General features: G+C 28.8%; 3 protein-coding genes across 6 annotated transcripts in view; 2 read left to right on the forward strand and 1 right to left on the reverse strand.

Moving 5' to 3' along the window:
* Positions 1-1,171, forward strand: part of LOC101507003 (glutamate receptor 3.7) — a 5,494-nt gene extending 4,323 nt beyond the window's left edge. The window contains exon 6 of the mRNA XM_004487352.4: positions 660-1,171. Coding sequence (XP_004487409.1) covers positions 660-1,079 — 420 coding nt within the window. The 3' untranslated portion in view covers positions 1,080-1,171. The remainder of the gene's footprint in view (positions 1-659) is intronic.
* Positions 1,172-9,309: 8,138 nt separating this feature from the next.
* LOC101505478 (glutamate receptor 3.4) lies at positions 9,310-14,617 on the forward strand. Of its 4 annotated transcripts, none has more exons than XM_004487347.4 (7): positions 9,310-9,465; positions 9,598-9,991; positions 10,549-11,888; positions 12,188-12,465; positions 12,618-12,649; positions 12,744-13,153; positions 13,977-14,617. In XM_004487347.4, exons 2-7 carry the CDS (start codon positions 9,697-9,699, stop codon positions 14,418-14,420), a joined length of 2,799 nt encoding a protein of 932 aa, XP_004487404.1. In that variant the 5' UTR covers positions 9,310-9,465; positions 9,598-9,696; the 3' UTR covers positions 14,421-14,617. The 4 variants fall into 4 exon arrangements, with proteins under 4 accessions (XP_004487404.1, XP_004487405.1, XP_027187243.1 ...); XM_004487348.4 differs by having other exon boundaries at positions 9,326-9,465; positions 9,615-9,991; XM_027331442.2 differs by lacking the exon at positions 9,310-9,465 and having other exon boundaries at positions 9,472-9,991; positions 10,557-11,888.
* A 917-nt stretch (positions 14,618-15,534) lies between these two features.
* LOC101505165 (uncharacterized) lies at positions 15,535-18,022 on the reverse strand. The gene is made up of 3 exons (XM_004487345.4): positions 17,828-18,022; positions 16,206-16,285; positions 15,535-15,864 (listed from the first exon to the last, which is right to left on the reverse strand). The coding sequence occupies exons 1-3, from the start codon at positions 17,939-17,941 to the stop codon at positions 15,786-15,788; spliced, it is 273 nt and encodes a 90-aa protein (XP_004487402.1). The 5' UTR covers positions 17,942-18,022; the 3' UTR covers positions 15,535-15,785.
* Between the last annotated feature and the right edge of the window lie 2,306 nt (positions 18,023-20,328).

Below are 20,328 nucleotides of genomic sequence, written 5' to 3' on the forward strand. Positions count from 1 at the left end.
CTACATCATAGATTGTAAGGGAAGTATGTTTCATAATAGGAAAAATTCTAACAAGAAAAGTTTTCTCCAATATGTTTCATATGCCTCAAAAGTCAAAACTCTATTTTGATACAAAGGCTCATATTCGCTAATAAGTGAGCAGACGCTCGAGTGTAGCGTGGCGGAACTCGTATTGCATAATTGAAAACTACAACATTTACTTCGTAATTTGAATAGAAGTATTTAAACACAATTTGTACTTTTAACTCTAAGTATTGCATAGTAGAAAGCTACAACATTCACTCTGATGTTAGATCACATACATAATTGGCCGAACTCCATGATCAATTGTTGTATTCTTGTGCATTTACTTATCCGTTTACTTTAGAGCCGGATTACCTTTCTAATAGGTTCTGAACTGTTGGGTATGACTCATAGTTAATGATGAGTAGGTAGGTCGCTTGACGAGGTGAATATTTAACAAAAGTCGTACATTATAATTCCTAAACTTGAATCATAATAAAAATGTATTGTAGTTGTTCTGTGGTCGGAGTCGTAGACACAATTGACTAAACTCCTTGATTAAACACTATGTGTTCTCTATATATTTTTTGTATCTACTTTTTTTTTTGAACTATAATTGTTGTTCTAACATGACTTGTTGTGCAACAATCTATCAGGCTTTTCAAAGAGACTCGCCTCTAGCAGTCGACATGTCAACCGCAATTTTGAACCTAGCTGAAAGTGGAGAGCTTCAAAAGATACATGAGAAATGGTTTTGTAAGATGGGTTGTCTTGGTGAAAGGAAAACAGACCCTAAGCCTGACCAACTTCACCTGATCAGCTTTTGGGGTCTATATCTCTCATGTGCTGTCATCTCTCTCGCCGCGCTTGTTCTGTTTCTGCTGCGAATGATTAACCAATATGTCCGGTTCAAACAAAGACAAAAGGACGCTGCTGCTTCATCGTCAGAACCACCGGAGAGTCATTGTTCCCGGGTTGTTGTTAACTTCTTTAACTTCATTGATAAAAAGGAAGATGCCATCAAGAAAATGTTCACTCAATGTGACAATCCTCACAACCCCCCAACTGAGATGTGATTATTATTATTATTATCAGTGAACTGCTGTAACTCAAACTTGAAATAATGATAACCATGTATATTTATGTGAAGAGCACCATTATTTTTTCAGCTTTTGTTTCTCTCTTTTCTAAAAGGTCCTCACGTTAACATTGGTTTTCATTTTGGTAAACCAAATATCTATGCGTGCAACTCATGAGACTAATATCTAATTCTCTTGATATAAATGTGATTCATTTAAATGATTGATTTCTCCAACATATGATTTTTTTATACACGTCAGTAAGAGGTTGAACTTTCCATCAAAGTATTAAGAAATTAGATCTTAATTCCCAAGTTGCGCAGGTACATTTTTATTTATTTAATTTAAGTAGATTTAAAATAAATAAAAAATGAAGTTTTATATCTCAATTGTTCATAAATCCATAATTTAGTAGTTATATCAATAATATACATGCAATTGTACTAATATAATTTATAGAAGAGAAGTATCATTGTTAGATGAATGAATTGAATAAATGAAGTAACGTATTAAGTTTGACATTGATGGATATGTTAAATGTTGAAGTAATGTATTTGATAATTGAAATTAAGAGACAGACTCAATTGATATACAATTGAGATACAAAATGTATTACTTTATTGTTGAAACTATATAGGATGAAAGTGAAATAGTCGGAAATACATTCATCTTTTATTCTCGATTTTAAGTTTTTCATTTTTTTTTTGATTGGTCAATTTCATTATACACTCCGGTTGTTTTTCTTTTGGTTTATTATTATTATTTTCTCCTTAAGGTATGTAGAAGGACAGACTCTTCGTTAGAAAATGTAATATTCTCGACCACAATTTTTTTTAATGTAATTATTGTCTTGATTGTCTCTTCATCTAATTGTCTATGTTATACCTTGATTTAGCAATATCTCAACTCCTATTCATTTTATAAGAATGGAGATCTTTTAGGGACTAAAATATATCTATTATATATATTTAAAACAAATTCCCTCAATATATTGATGTCACCTCGTAGTAATTTCTTCCACATGTGCAAACATATCCCAGCAAAAAAACTTATGTGTACGTCCCTCATAGAGAATTATTTATAACAATTCGGTTACAAAATATTAATTGTCAAAAATTATTTGTATTGGATGTATATTTATAATTATTTGACGATTAATATTTTGTAACAAATCATTGGTATAAATTTTGGATTTCGATTTTGAAACACAACACACAAAATAACTCTTTAAGAAGGGCGTACACATAAGTTGTTTTGTTCTGATATATATTTGCATATATGAGAATTACTGTCAGATGACAATAATAGAATAAAGAAATTTATTTTAAATATATATATATACTAGATTCAAATATACAACATTTGTGCCACAAAATGCTAGTATAATAAGGAAGTATGTTTGGGTTCACTTTTACAAGAGAAAAATGTAGCAAATTCTAAAATAATTTATGAAATTAAAAATATTCAATTATATGTATATTTTGGTTCACTTTTCCAAAATATATATATATATATATATATATATATATATATATATATATATATATATATATATAATTTTAGAAGCATAAAAATCTATACGGACATATTTTCAAACTACTTCTGAAAAATGGATTCATGTAATTTTTTTTTTCAATTAATATTGTATAATTAATATTAAATGTATCACATCAATTTAATATATCTTATTTTACATTTAAAATAATAGTAAATACACTAATACATGATAAAAGTGATTTAGCAAAAATATTGTTGTTACTTTCATTTATAATTTTTCAATTTATATGAAATTGTGAAAAATATAGTAATAGTAAATACCTGCAGGAAGTGGTGACCCCTCTCTGGCTTTAGTAGGTCCTGGGCACGTGCTCCATTATTAAGAGTACCTAGAACGGTAAAAGTTAATGTCAAACAGTAAAACTGTGGAAATCAAGTAAGTAAGCCCTCTTTTTTATTTTTCAATAGTAAAACCCATCTTCCATTAATCAAACATAACCAAATTAGAATCCAAATTCTAAAGGAATAATTTATGTTTTGATATTTTTTTTTCTTCAAATATCGTTTTATAAAATAAAATTATTTGAATTATGTAATGAAATATATTTTTAAATGTGTATTTACAAAAAGAAAATATATTTTATTATGATATAATATAAATTTAACAGTTAGTGTATGCAATTAGTAATAAATTAGGAAGTTTTTTTACATTTATAAATATGAAATGGACAATACAAAAGTATCCATTATAAGAGTATTTAGTATCATTTTTCAATCTAAATCTAGTATGATTTTTCAATCTAAATCTAGTTTTTAAATAAAAATATGTGTTTTGACTTTTTATTTGTGTTAGTCTGGTTTGAATCTTTAACGCAATATATTACTTCTAAGACACTTTTAAAATATTAAAAGTAAAATTATAATATAAATATGCTTAATTCGGATCTTAAATTGATGGTTTACCTATTTGTGAATCAAATGTTAATAAGCACTCTTAGTGTTTTTATTAAAAATACAAATATAATTCTATTGAAGATATATTGAAAATATTGCATTTAATTTTTTGAAAATTCAGATTTTATATTTTCAATACAAAATCCATATACTTTTTATTTCTTTATAAATAATTTTAAAAAATAAATATTTTTTAATTATTCCCTTTAGTCTTATATATAAAAAAGAAAAAAAACAAAATTACAAAGATTAAATAGACCATTTCATAACTTTTTGTACAAAAAAAGAGATGACTATAAACAAAAACAAAAAAACAAGGATCAAAGGCGTTCGTTTTAATGTGTTAGTTTTATTTAATTTTTTAAAGTAACTTTGAAATTAAATGCTTTCACACTCGCTAATATGAACATTAATTGCTTTTTTAAAACTCCATTCCTCTCTAATATAAACACACATGATATATTTCACTCTAATTAAGAAAATTTGATAGTGGATTTAGCAGAGGCGAGAGGCACTTCTTGACGAGTTTTATTAAAGGACTAATATAAAAATAAAATATTTTTAATTAATTGTATATATTTGATTTTGATATAATAGTAATTTTAATTTTTAGATATATTAAATTACCCGTTATGAAACATTGTTTATATATATATATATATATATATATATATATATATATATTATATTATAGATAAATATTATTTTAGGTATATCTATTTTTACCGAAGAAGAAACTTTTGGGGTGACCGTGACCTCTCCTGTCACAACTAAGATCCGCCCAAGAATTTATGTGCTCATTTTATTTATTGATGTGTCTAAAATATTTTTAATATCTATATATACTCTATATGTCTTAAAATAACTGTTGTATTTAATTATTTTACACAAATTAAAAAATATGATAAATAAAAGACAGAAGAATAATTTTACTAAATTATTCTTATAAATTATTTGTTAATTACAATTATTATAAATACAAATTAAATGAATAATAAATTATTAGTGATATATATATAATATTAATTAGAGAGTATAATTATAAAAATAAATTAAAATTGCATTGGAAATCAAAAACAACAATTATTTTAAAAGGCTTGTATCTTTCAAATTCAACGATTATTATGGAATCACAAGAGTAGTTAACTTTGACTTTTTATATTTTAAAATATCTAATATTATTAATTAAATATTTATTTGAAAAATAATCAATACATACATTAGTAATTAAAAAATTATCATACTAATAAATGTTTTAAAAATATTTGTTAGAAATACAAAAGTATATTTATATTTAGGGAGATAGAATATGAAAAACTTTAAAACCTTGAAACATTTAATTTTTGTATATTTGAGAGAAAAATTCTCCAATTTTTTATTTTTTATTTAAGAAGTATAATTGAATCGGAACGGAGGTGAAGATTATCTTATCTAAGAATGATGATTGCTAAGAACCATAGGATTGGAAGTGCCCATCTTTTTATTCATGTTTTGTTTTAGAGAAAAGGACAAAGACTTTATTCGTGGATTGGATGATCCCTTTCTTTGTGACATGGCCATATTTTCATTTATTGACGTGGGTGCACAACCCTCTAATCAAAATTCAGAGATATGGTACTATAGTATTATATATTGCAATTCCACAAGGTCAAGATCTTGAAACTACAGGATCTACACATCTTTTCTCTGGCCCACTTTCTTCAACAAATTCACATCACCATCAATACAATTATACAAGTAAATGAAAACCTGTAGAAATTAATTTCTTTCATTAACTACACAATGTTATGAATGTCAGAGCTTCACTTTTTATCAAATAATTATCTTGTTTGAGAAAATTCTTTGTCTATAGATATAAACTTTTATCCATGAATATAAACTAATTTTAGATATAATGGTTTTTATATTCGTGAATATCTATATCTGTAGTAAATTAAAAACATTAATATATTATAATTTTTTATATATTAATATTTTTTATGATATATTTTATTTTAATTTTATATATAGGTTAATATATAAATATTTTTATGTGTTTATATTTTTTTTATTAATAGAATAAGTTGATAAATTCTATGTTTAATTGAAACAAAATATTATTTTTGTTAAACAGTTTTTTATTTAAAAATTATATCTATGAATATTGCAACGAATAGTTAAAAATTAGGTAAACGGATATTATACAGAAATAATACAATACTAATATTATTTTTATTTATCACATAATATAACGGATGATTCACTAGAACTTTTAGTGGTTCTATCTTTGTTGTGCAAACGTGATTATCGTGAATCTTTTATGAGAACTTATTATAGTATGTGAAAGGGTTCTAATGATTATACATTGGAACCGAGCATTGACTAAATAATATTTATTTATTATTTTCAAAATAATGGACTTGGTTGACAATTTTACACTCATTACAAAAATGTATTAGATAGTAAAATAAGTACTTTCTCTATAACACATTTTAAAAAATAATTTGTCACAAATAAATGATTTATTCAAATTTTTAATATAATATTAATTATTTTTTTTAATAATATATTTTAATTAATATTTTTACTATCTCACAATAAATATCATTTTTCAATTATAGACTCTAATTAATGTAGTTGAATTTGTGCGTTGTATATAGTATAAAAAAAATCATTTAAATGTAAATTATAAATTTTTAATACTACTGTAATTATAAATAAAAATTTACATTAGATATGACATAAAATTTTGATAATGTATTCTATATTAATATATTTTGAATTTAATTATTTTTAATATCAAGAGTTTGACATTAGAAGCTTAAGGAACAAAGTTTAAATAAAATATGAAACAATTATAAAATAATTATTAGTGTAGATGACGATAATAAACATAACTTTTAATTATGCATCAATTCAATATATTAAATTATAAAAATTATATAATTCTTTAAGAAAAATATTATATTTTTCATGTGTAGTATTTTATATAAAATAAGCTTGTAGTCTTTGGTTCAATATGTTTAAATAGACCATTCTACTTTGAATTTGCTAACTGAATCCAATCTAGTATGGAATGCATTTAAATAAATAAAAAAGTCCAAAATCTATACTTTTTATATTTGTTTTACGTGTTGGAACTTGTGCAATAGTATGAAAAAATTTAATTATAATTTTAATCTCTAAATTTTTATTGATTTACGAAATTAGTATATCTATTTTAAAAGTCGACAATTATGATTTTTTTATGATTTTTTAACAAATAAAATATTGATATGAGATGTTTTAAATAACGTGACGAATGATACATTGATATAGAATGATTAACACCTATAAAATTAGAATAAAATTTTGTAAAAATTTAGCTTTTTACTTTAAATTTATTTCATATTTTTAATTTAATTAATAAAATTAATATGAATAATTAATGCATCCAAATGGTTATATACCATAGAATTGTATATCACGTTATTTAAAATACGTTAAATTATCATTTTTTAGTTCAAAAAAAAAAAGATAGACCAAAATTGTTGATTTTGTTAAAAAGAGGAATCAATTTCGTGAATTGATAATAATAAATGGAATAAAACTACAATTAAACTTATGAAAAAATATGCATTATTTGATGAAAAGAGCGAGTGACTTGAATGAATTATTGTGTTGTAAATATGCACTTGTTAGGGTTAAATTTTTCAGTACAAAAGGTTTAATATATTTATAAGCAACCAAAAGTTGAAGTTTTGCATAGAAACAAATAATATTTGAGCTTTCAAAAAGTTGACAACTCAAGTTTTAATACATTTCTAATTGATTTTTTTCTTTTATAGTTTTTGCATATATTTATTTATTGAAATAATGATTTTTTTTTTGTGATAATATAATTTACTTAATATGGATATAATATGACTATATGTAGCATAATAAAAGTTTAAATATGCCTATTAGGCCAAAGAAAATTACTATCAGCAGTACAAATTTTATTCATATTTGAATATGCAGTATAAAATGACTATTGAATTTATAATTAATGCAATTTATAATTTGCAACTTGTAATTACTATAAGGTGTAGGATTGATATCTTTTTTTGTTAATGGTAAATTGATAATGGGTGTGTTTTATTTATTAAATGGATGACTATTTGAAATTAGTGAAAATGATAAGAAGAAATATTTACTTTTGGTGGAATTTTAATTAAACTTTTCAGTTAAGCAATCAGTTCCCTCTTCTTCTCCGGTTCATTGTTGTCAATTAGATCATTTGTCACTAAATGATATCAAATTTGTACTAATAATGATCTAAAATAATTGCTTTTGAAATTCGATTATAAGTGGTCTCTTTATAAAAAAGGATAGAGATAATTTTAGATATTATATATGAGGAGAAAATAACTTCGATCAACTTCTCATTCCATTACTTTACACTTGGGGTTAACAAACTTTCCACTAATTTAAGTTTGCAAGTTTGGTAACATTTCTTTAATTTAAGTATACTATATTATTAATAAAACAATTTAAATTTGACTTTATAAAATAAACAATTCAAATTATTTGACAATTTCATTATTGTATAATACTTAGTGGACAATTGACATAAACAAAATAATATAAAATTTACTATAATTAACTATATGATATATATAAAAATTAATATACTTAATTTTTCTAATAAATATTTACTTTATTTAGAACCGGTTACATGATATCTATAAATCATTTAGAGTACTTCCAAAGAGATGTCTAATCTTAATTTGTAGATAGATGAAACTAGAATGCACCATTGCTTAGTAAAACAACATTTTATTTCGTAAGACAACTACAATCATATAAATTGAAACAAATCACAATCATAGAATCTAATGTGAATTTTTAAGAAGTGTATCATTAAAATAAAAAAGAAATTTACTTTAAGATAATGTGACAACACCACCTAAAACATTGAGTTATATCATTGGAGGTATTCTTATAAACAAGACCCAATATAATTTTCTTTTATATAAATATATAATATTATAAATAGAGGGAGTGTATCTTTTTAAAATAGTGCGGGAGTATCTTTCTTGAAACGTATTGATAATTAAAAAACAACAGAAGAATTAATTAATAACTTTAGTAAAAAGTTGATAGGTTATCTTACTCATTAATCATATCTAAAGTTTATTTTGTTTTGAACATATTATAAATTTATAATAGTCTTACAATTTAGAATTTGTATTGTTTTCGATATTCTTTATAATTTGAATAAATAAATAAAAAATTGTCAAAAAAATTAAAGTTCTTTGATGTGTTCCCTTCTTTTTATTGATAAATATTCTTAATATCTTCCATAGCACAAATTCATATTTAATCTTTTAAAATCACAAGTTTGCAGAGAGTATTACATACAACATTTAAACATGTGACATTAAAATCATTACTACATAAAGACATCGGTTATATCTCTCTAGCTATGCCGTCACAATCACTTACAAAAAAGAAACAATTATTGTTATTATTTCCTCTTTGATATAAAAAAAAGATGTGACACTCGTGTAATTGACCAAGACCAATAACATAGCAAGAATAACGTGGGAAGACAACTCCTGTTGATTCTTTACTTTGAGCTTTACAAAGCACTAAATTATACAAGTTGTTCTTTTTTTAAAGTAGATGTAAATTGTTATTTTGTACCCTTGCAAGTTTAGCTTTGAGGTAATCTCAGATACTCTTACTTTTTCTTGAGATATTTATTTTACTATTTAATAATGCTTTTCATATATTAAAAATTTATTAGACATGTGGGTCTTCACTTGTCCAACACACTCAATTATTTATATGGTTTCAGCTTTGTTTTTATTTGGAGTTTCTAACCTTGATTGGCTTATAATTGACTTACCATAATAATTTAAAAACCACACATATTTAAATGAAATTATATAGTCTAGATTTATGCTCATGGCATACTTTTTAAATCCAGGTAAGTGTGTATCTAAATTTTCAAATCCAAATTTATAATTCTATGGTTTGTTTTTGTTTTATACTTTAATCTATTTTTTTGGGTGGTTTTCTGTTTTCATACCATTTCCTTTGTTTGTGTCTTTGTGAAAAGGTTTTGGTACTTGACAGGTTTTGAGTTCTGATGTTGGTCTAAGCTAGAAGAAAATCTTGGCTGCAAAAAATTGCAAGCTTTGAGAGATTTTTCTTAAAAATGGAGGTGATAGGGTTAAAACGGTTATTCCTCTTGGTTTTGTGGTTGTGGATTCCTAAGGAAGTTGTTGGAATGAATGGAACTACCATTGGAAACTCTACTGTTTCTTCAAGACTCAGTGTTGTTAAAATTGGAGCACTGTTTACTGTTGATTCCGTCATTGGAAGATCAGCTAAACCAGGAATCGTGGCTGCTATTGAAGATGTTAATGTTAATAAGACCATTCTCCCTGGTATTAAATTGGAAGTTATTTTACATGATACAAATTGCAGTGGGTTTCTTGGAACAGTGGAAGGTACTATTTGCCAAAAAAACTTGAAAGTAGCTTCTTAATTTTCAACTTGAAGTTTAGTTTTTGAGGAATACACACACACATACATATATCATATATGCATGTTTTCAATGGTTGGTGTCTTTATTTATCATTCAAGTGCAAGTTATACACTTTCTTATTTTATTTTTTTCTGGTCCATTGTCTTTCATTACTTATGACTCGGGCAATATGAGCATAACACAGTTTGGATTGACTTATTTAAGTTTATTTATTGACATAAGTACCTGTATGACGGTCTGCAAAAGTTCATGGAAACAACTTATGATATGTCTGATTGACTTTATTTTATCTTTTTTTTATAAAAATAGGTTAACATAAGCTCTTATATGATATACACTTATGCTATAAGCGCTAATTAAGCTATTTATCCAAATAGGGCTTAAGTATATAATCTTCCTCTCATGTAGGACACGTTATAGAGAATAGTTTCTTATTGTATTGTAATTGTACCCTTTTTACAAAGTCAATGTGAGTGAAAAAGAAGTGAACAAGCTTCATTAATTTTTCTGATTATGTAGCTTTGCAGTTGATGGAGAATGAAGTAGTTGCAGCTATTGGTCCACAATCTTCAGGAATAGCTCATGTCATTTCTCATGTAGTTAATGAACTCCATGTACCTCTTCTTTCATTTGGGGCAACAGACCCAACTCTATCTTCTCTGCAGTATCCATATTTCGTCCGAACCACACAAAACGACTATTTTCAGATGTATGCAATTGCAGACATTGTTGATTACTATAGATGGAGGGAAGTAATTGCCATTTTTGTAGATGATGACAATGGAAGAAATGGAATATCAGTACTGGGAGACGCGCTATCGAAGAAACGCGCCAAGATCTCTTACAAGGCTGCTTTATCTCCTGGAGCCACCGAGAGTGATATCGGTGATTTGTTGAATGGTGTTAACTTAATGGAATCAAGGGTCTTTATTATTCACGTTAATCCTGATAGTGGTTTGGTTATTTTTTCCATTGCCAAGAAGCTTGGAATGATGACTAGTGGCTATGTTTGGATTGCAACAGATTGGCTTCCTTCAACTTTGGATTCAATGGAGACAGTTGACAGTAACACATTGAGTCTCCTTCAAGGTGTTGTAGCTTTAAGACATCACACTCCTGATACTAATCTCAAAAAGAGTTTTTTCTCTAGGTTGAAGAACATGAAAGGCATGGAAACTTCAAGCTTCAACTCTTATGCTTTATATGCATATGATGCTGTTTGGTTAGCAGCCTATGCTCTTGATACTTTTATCAAAGAAGGTGGAAACATATCTTTCTCATCTGACCCTAAGTTGCTTGACACAAAAGGAAGCATGCTGCATTTGTCTTCGCTCCGAGTTTTTGAAGGCGGTCCGTTGTTTCTCCCCACAATTTTTAGAATGAACTTCACTGGTTTGAGTGGTCAGATTCAGTTTGACGCAGAAAAGAATCTTGTTCATCCATCATATGATATCCTTAACATTGGTGATGCGGGTTCCCGGAGGATCGGTTATTGGTCTAATTACTCTGGTCTATCAGTTTTATCTCCAGAAAATTTATACAAGAAACCTCCAAACACTTCAACAAGCAATCAAAAACTGTTTAGTGTTGTGTGGCCTGGTGAAACTACAGCTACACCAAGAGGATGGGTTTTCCCTAACAATGGAAGGCAACTGAGAATAGCAGTGCCTCATAGAATAAGCTACTTGGAGTTTGTTTCAAAGGACAAGAATCCACCTGGTGTTAGAGGCTATTGCATTGATGTCTTTGAAGCAGCCATAAACTTGTTGCCTTATCCTGTTCCACGACGATATATATTATATGGAGATGGTAATAGAAATCCCAACTACAACCAGCTTGTCAATGATGTTGCACTAAATGTAAGTTTCTAAATATAATTTTGCTGGGTATGGCTCATAATTAATGATAAGTGGGCAGGTTGCTCGAGCGCGAGAGAGATAATGTTGTTTTTTGGACCGTAGTATTGGATTGAAGTTGATAAACAAAAGATATTTAACAGAAAAATATGGAGTCAGTGGGACTCAATTTGGAACCATAGGTTCCAAAACAAGACCAATTTTGAAGTGTTGTATCTATAGTTGATTTCTGGTTTCCAAAGGAGTTTCAGGTTTCTTCAAATTTTATTAGTTGTGTTGATTTTTGTTATTTCCTTCTTCAGATCTATGATGCAACTGTTGGAGATATTACAATTGTCCCAAACAGAACAAGGATTTTGGATTTCACTCAACCTTTCATGGAATCAGGGCTGGTAGTTGTTGTCCCTGTCAAGGAGATCAAATCAAGTCCTTGGTCTTTCCTCAAGCCATTCACTGCTCAAATGTGGTGCGTGACCGGCGCCTTTTTTCTTTTTGTGGGAATTGTTGTATGGATTCTTGAGCACAGGCACAATCCAGAGTTCCGTGGTTCGCCCAAGAAGCAACTTATGACAATCTTTTGGTTAGTGTGCTATAGAGTCTATTTGGATTGACTTATTTGAGTTTATCTACTGGCATAAACACTTGTGAGACTGTTTCGGAGATCTTTTAAAACTAAGCTTTACTTAAACATCGAGTAACATATTTTTCTAAGTTTGGTTTCTTCTTTTGCAGGTTTACTTTCTCAACAATGTTTTTCTCACACAGTATGTGTCTGACAGATTCTTCATTCATATATTTTCAATATTCTGCTACATGGTATAAATTTCTGATTTTCTTTTCTGCTATGATTTTACACAGGAGAGAACACTGTGAGTGGTCTTGGAAGATTTGTGCTAATCATATGGCTTTTTGTGGTGTTAATTATCAATTCAAGCTACACAGCAAGCTTAACATCCATCCTCACAGTACAGCAGCTTTCCTCACAAATTGAAGGAATTGATAGCTTGATATCAGGTACTCAACCAATTGGAATTCAAGATGGTTCATTTGCAAGAAGGTATCTTATAGATGAACTCAATATACAACCATCTAGGATAGTTACATTGAGAGATCCAAAGGCGTATATCGATGCTCTTATGCGTGGACCGTCAGGAGGAGGGGTTATGGCTATTGTTGATGAGCTTCCTTATATTGAACTCTTTATGTCTAGTACCAACTGCAAGTTCAGAACTGTTGGACAAGAGTTCACTAAAAGTGGTTGGGGATTTGTAAGTATCTTTGTTTGCATATCCATGGTTTTGATTCCTAAACTTTATCCATTTACTTTGATTGCAGATAGGCTTGTAATTTCATTGATAGCTGAGTTTATTCCATTGTTCAAAACACCAGGACTTTCTGTATTGTTATTGTTGGTCATGTCTCCTCAACCATCAGTTAGTTGTTCATATCATGGTTATTAGAGATTCAAATCTTGAATTAGAAGACCTATTTTCTGAATCGTGAATCGATTTTTCTTATGAATCGTAAGATACATTTTTAAGTAAAAACAAATGACTTAACAAAATTATAAATTGAGATATCATATGTGAACCTCAAAATAATTGAAGAGTTAAGTCATAATAAATCAAATAACAAAAGAGAAGTGGCTGACTATACAAAGTTAACAATACCTCACTATACTAAATTTAGGTAGTGATTCATTAGAATGGATGGGATTCAAGATTCATCACAGTGAATCAAGATTAAATATGAAATTTATGTCCAAAATCCAAAATAGATACACACTTGTAACGAATCAAGATCTTACTTGCATGTATTGTAAGATACTGATAGTCATGGTTCAAATAGAAGTACTGTTATCAATTCTCCTTGAACAAGCAAAAAGTGAAATTAAAACACTAGATGATTTTGTTTTGTGAAGTTTATCATATCACACTTCCTTCTAATACCTTTTTTTTGAAGAAAGGGATTTCTGATCTAAGTTTTTGCATATTGAAGCTGTTTCTTATGTAACTCTTCTATGATTGTTCTTGTTATGTATATATCTTACACTACATTATATCATTCTCATATTGAATACCATGATCACAGGCATTCCAAAGGGACTCTCCCCTTGCAGTTGATATGTCAACAGCCATTCTCCAACTCTCAGAGAATGGTGACCTGCAAAAGATCCATGACAAATGGCTTTTAAAACACGACTGCACTGCAAAAGTTGACGACGTTGATTCAAACGAACTGTCTCTTAATAGCTTCTGGGGTCTCTTTCTTATATGTGGCATTGCATGTCTCCTTGCATTGATTGCATTCTCTGTTAGAGTGTTCTGTCAATACATGAAATTCATACCAGTGAGTGAGGATATTGACCAGGAAAATCCACCAGGAATCCCTGGAATCAAACCTTCAAGAAGCTTCAAAGACTTGATTGATTTTGTTGATACGAGAGAAAAAGAGATTAAGCAGATACTTAGGGAGAAGAGTAAGAAAAGGAGACGCAACCAAAGCTTAGATGACCAATTTAGTCCACCCACTTAAGTAATACTAACAATCATATGTATATTTTTTTGTACTTGTCTCTTTTATTTCTTATTTTGGCTTATACCATAGTTACAGTATAGACACAAATTCGTCTATACTGAAATATTTAGATTCCTTCCTTGTTGTCTTGGAAACTATGGTTGTAAAATTATTATTTATACAGTATAGAAAAAAAGGCAAGCAATCTTGGTTTACATTTCAAGCCAACATACACAAACCTTTTAATGATAGTGAATAACTTGAAACAATCATACCAGAAATTATTTCCTTCTATATAACTTTTAATGTCATTGATAACAAATTTGAACACTTTATTATTGGTTTTATTATGAAGTTTTAGGTACCTACTTTACCGAGGTCTCCAAAATTGTGTATGGAGGAATTTTTTACCCTCCAACTTGAGGAGGGTTGACACATGTGAAGGATGACGCGGATCAAGATGAGACAAATGGTCTACATCCTTTATCATTATAGAAGATTCCTAATTAATGAAATTGTCATAATAATGGTTATATTAGAGGGACGGCCCTCACTCCATGAATTAACCTTTAGGATTGTGTTAGACTTTAAATCTCAAATTCAAATTCTAAGATTATATCATAGTTCTATAAAATCGATTGATTAAAAAATTGGTTGGTTAAACCACTTAATATTTTCGAAATGTTCCACATCTTTAACCGACATATAAAATCGGTTGATTAAACTATTCGAAATTTAGAGATCCAGGTTTTACATCTTTAGACCAACTATGAAATAGGGAATAGATAGTGTTACACTGACAACATTATAACAATCTAATGCCTCCCACACCTAATAGGATGTGCATATAAAACATATAAAATGAGCCATGGCCATACAGGCTCAAAAGAGAATTCCTCTCATCCAAATAATATGATATGGTTCTGTAGTTTCAGTCACAAAGTCTTAGACATCAGATGATTGATTAGATTTCACATCATCTCATTACCATATCTAGGAAAAGAAACATATTTTGTAAATCTAAATTATATTGACAGTAGATCACGATGTAATAAGACTTAGAATTTCCCACACATCATAATGAAACCAAAAACCTATTCCATCTAAACATAAACTAGTGGAACTTATGACATTAAACAAGTAATCAATAGACTATCATGTATATAATTCAAAAAAGAACCCCGCCATGTTTTATTGGGCAAGTACATCAACGTGCAGAACATAGGCAATGGATGTCTATTTTGCAAGGCGAAGTAAGCAACAAAGACAATTTAATTACATATAATCGTCGCATAAACCATCCACGACATGGATGAAAAAGTTGAAACCACAATAAGACCATGCAATGCCACAGTTGTCCTGGAACCATTTGCGAAAGTGGCACTACTCAAGTTTCACGGTATTTGACTCTCTCTTTGGAGGATCCAAATCTAAATATGTAAACGGCTCAGTTGGTTCCTCTCTGCAATAGCGACAAATGTCACAAGTAACATAATGAAACATATGATATAATAAGGTATGCAAATACAGGTGAAAAACTCAAAATAGAATAGCCAAATTCAGGGTATAAGCATCCCAAGCAGTAGTTGGTTTAAGAACTTATTAGGATAGACCCTTTGCCATAAAGCCTAAGCAGATTTCAACAAGTTATGGCATTGTTAATGTATGTTATCTTGATAATGATACTTTTTTTTAGTTTGCTTCTGCTTTAATCCACAACCAAAACATTCATTCAGTGGCATAGTTCATAAACAATGATATTCCCAAGAATATATAAAATTGCAAGCTAGATAATAATCTCACCCAGGTTTAGAACGCATGCACCGCCAGAAAAGCTTGAAAGGTCCTGGAACAGTCTTGAACGGGTTTCCCTCAAAGCAAGCCTACACATTTTATAAACTTTAGGACTTGATGATAACAACACCAAGTTTACCCCTAAGTCCAAATAAATAAATTTGGAAATATTAAAAAGTATAGAGAACAAGCTGAAATGACCACAGACCTCAAACCATGTAACCAATTAAAGAAAAGTCTTTCGCTAATGACATGTGGCGGAATTTCACGCCAAAATCTTCACTACTGGTTACATCATGATAAGTCTAATCCATTATAGTTTCCCTAGGATGACATCTCATGTTCCTCTCCAGATATGTGTAATAAGTAATAACTTTCTCCAGTAACGTTTTCGACAATTGCTAGGGTGGAGAAGTGCTATATCTGGTCAATCGATACTTCAAAATTGCTAAAAACTTCGACAACACCAATGTTGCTATCTCAATGTAGAAGGTTAGGGTCATCTATGTCCTTATGACTGAGACAATGGCCTGTTCAACGTTGATTTAAAAAAGACAAGAGAAAATGGATACAAGTTGAGTTTTGAGGCACTAATATTAATTTTCCTTGTTTTTTGCCAAACTGGCACAAACTGGGCCACGGACTTGGTTGTGAGGACAAGTAATACCATGAGCTTCTATTTATGAGGATTGGCGCCAATCGTTGTAAGAGTTTCGAATGATTTTCCAGGATCGTTTAGAACATTTGAGACACTTCCCACCCTAGAAGCGATCCTCGTTTTTAGGTTTATTTATTTACCTTGGTTAGTAAATCTCTCATTTCCTATTATGTCTATTCTAATGTAAGATCTTAAGAAATATCAAGCATAAGAGAAAACAAAGAAAAATAATAATACAGTGTGCATTAACCAACAAAAGGGAAGAAAAAAATATAATACTAGAGAGCTTGGGTTAAAAATGTTTCATGTTAATAAACTAACAAGATATTTTCATTGCCAAAGCTAGGTCATCAATTCCAATTTTCCTAAGCTCTCCCAAACAGACTAACAAATACTTATACCAGTAGATAAGTTCCGTGTTAATAAACTAAGGGTCTGTTGAAATTGGTTTATTCGAACTTATATGCTGGTATAAGCATTTGTAAGTCTGTTTGGGAGAGCTTACAAAAATAGCTTACAACATGTCCATAAGCTGTTTTCAGTTAATTTTAATAAGCTATTGAAAACAGCTTATAGCTTATATTATGAAGTTTGACTTTATTTTACTTTATGTTATAAAATAGCGTGTATATATATATATGCTTTTGGATTGTGTTATGAACAGCTTATTGGGACTTTTCTACTGACATAACCACTTGACAAAGTATTTGGGAGATCTTATAGAAGCCATAAGCTGTGTTCTTCGATACATGAAAATACGCTTTCCTGGATAGCTTATCAGAATAGTTTACGGCATAGTTTGATCAAATTTTTTATTTATCATAGAAATAAATTATACGTAAGTGCTTATATGATAATCAATTATCCCATAAACACTTAATTAAGCTCAGATCCTAGTGACACACACAAGGGAATTTCAATTGCAAGGAATTTGAGTGGAACATCGACGGAGAGATTAATAAGGAACAAAAACCTGGATAACATCTTCAATACGGTCATTGCATCGATGAGCTTTGGGTTCAGGATGATTCTCTCCAGTTATTCCCCATGGACTCTCTCTTCGAGGTACTGGCCTTGTCTCTCCCATCTTCTTCTTCTTCTTCTTCTTCTTCCTTCGCAACTCGCCCCAACTCAACTCGTTACTCAGCTCTTTTTTCTCTTTGTTTGTTTGGTAGAAGAAACGAGACTGGATTTTCGGTACTTCTCTGTTGGGCCATAAAGCCCATTTGTTTTATAAAATATATGTTCAAAAATTAACAACATACATACCCTCATAGCTGGTCTCATACCTCCCCGAATTCCCTGAAATCCCAAACTTACCCACACATTTTTCAAAAATAAAATTTCTCAAAATTTAAAATATCTGAAACAAAAAATATTTCAATAATTTCAAAAAATAAACTCAATATTTTTGTTGTGAGGTGTCAAAGATATATTTAAAACTTCTTATAGTCTATTGCTTTTTTAATTGACCATTATGAGATATGGTTTACCTTAGACACACTTATAAATGTTAATCAGGGACTTGACTAAGGCAATCCTTGTAAATATTACGTGTACAGATTGAAATCCCAAGACACCATTGCACAAGCTAATGCAAGCCACACATAGAAACAACAACCTAGTTTAAAAAATATATATATTATAAATTTTTCACATTGTTGTAAAATTCAAAACATAATATATGTTTCAAAAACTTAGGCCACGTTCACTTTTCGAAACATTTTTCATTTTCATTTTTTCTGAAGTACACGTTCAAATTAAACATGCTGCAAGGGATGAAAGACTTACGTAATGAATGATGGAAGGAAGATAAGCTATGAAAAATGCATTTTTCAAATATAATAAAAACGATGTTTTTACATATTCAAAATCTCGATCTATTTTAAAAATTTATAAGAGAAAAATGTGAGAAAAGTTTTGGATTTACATTCTATTAAGTTTATTAGTTAAAATGAAAAATGTCCTCAGAAAATATAAGGAAAATCGGAACATATATATTTATATTATGTATTTTTTATAATTGAAATTGTCGAAATGGATTTTTGGTTGAGAATACACACTCTTGTTTCAATTTTTTTATAATTTTTTAAAAATGAAGTTGAGTTTTTATTAGAATACATGCTCTTGTGGATTTTCAAAAGGTTAATTTGTAAGGGTATGGAAAATAACTATGGAGGTATCTAATAGATTATTTTTGATGATATCCTACACTTATCCTCATATATCCCTATATATGTTTTAAAACCTTTTAATACTTTTTTTTTTCTCCTTTTAATTTCCTAGGTTTTTTACTTTCATTTAGATAGAATAAGAACGTATTTTATATAAGTAACAAACAATTATTCTCATGAAGTTTGAAGTAGAGTGTTACGGAATGCAAATTATTATTATAAAACTAGAAATTGAGTTTCACAAAAGTATTTTTAAATTTTTTTAAGAAATTATTTGTGTATTTGTCAAGATGTGAGTGAGAACTGAGAAGAATATGTATGAGACAGAAAAAATATCGTTCTATTTCATAGAAGATGCATTTCTCACTTTTTGAATTTCATTTATTGTATGTAAACGTGTGCTTTTTCTACGGCATAGAATTTAGATATGATGTTCTTGAAGAAGATCAATTAAACATAGACAAAAAAAGACATTGGATAGGAGAGATTTTTTTTTGTTGAACAAAGAATCTAAATTTTACTTATTTCCTTTTTAAGGGCAAATTCATGGTCAAAAAGTGGACATATTAAACATCAATAACCCATATATAAACCTCTACACGTCAATTTGATGTAGAAGTAACCTGCCCATAAATTGATATTTAAGGGAAGCTCACATTCTACATATTTTCCACATAATTTTTCCTTTGTTTGATAGTCCAAGACATTTTTTCTTCCGTGACACATTAAACCACTTAGCCTTTTTCTAACATTTATATCATAAATAACAAACACAAAATTAATAAGAAATCAAGAGATCTAAGTTACTGAAATAGACTAAGCAAAATGGAATGCAACATCCATTTCAAAACGTTAAAAAAGGATAAATTCACCATTGTGCATGCTAGTGCATGATCGATCTAAAGCACAAAATAACAATGGAAGGAACATTAGATGTTACATCAAAGCTACAACTTAATCATAATCAAAATGATATCACTAATTATAGATATGTAGTCTTAGAAGGTGAAGACAATTACTCCCTTCAAAATAAAATATAAATTAAAAAGTATTTGAAAAATTATTTTATCTGATCTAAATTTCAGATCGGATACATTAACTTTTTAAATACAATTTTTGTTAATATTTTATTTTGACGAGAGTAAGAAATTTTAATTTTAGCTCTTAGCTTTTACTATTTTATATAGCGAAGTCAATTCCCGAACCTTAATCCTCTCAATACTATGTTGATGTGTCGAGAAGGAATGTTGCAAGGTGCGCTCTTGACTTCTCCCCATTTTTTTATATAAGCCTAAGTTCC

The sequence above is a fragment of the Cicer arietinum genome, chromosome 1 (genome assembly GCF_000331145.2).
Source record: "Cicer arietinum cultivar CDC Frontier isolate Library 1 chromosome 1, Cicar.CDCFrontier_v2.0, whole genome shotgun sequence".
Classification (NCBI taxonomy): Eukaryota; Viridiplantae; Streptophyta; class Magnoliopsida; order Fabales; family Fabaceae; genus Cicer; species Cicer arietinum.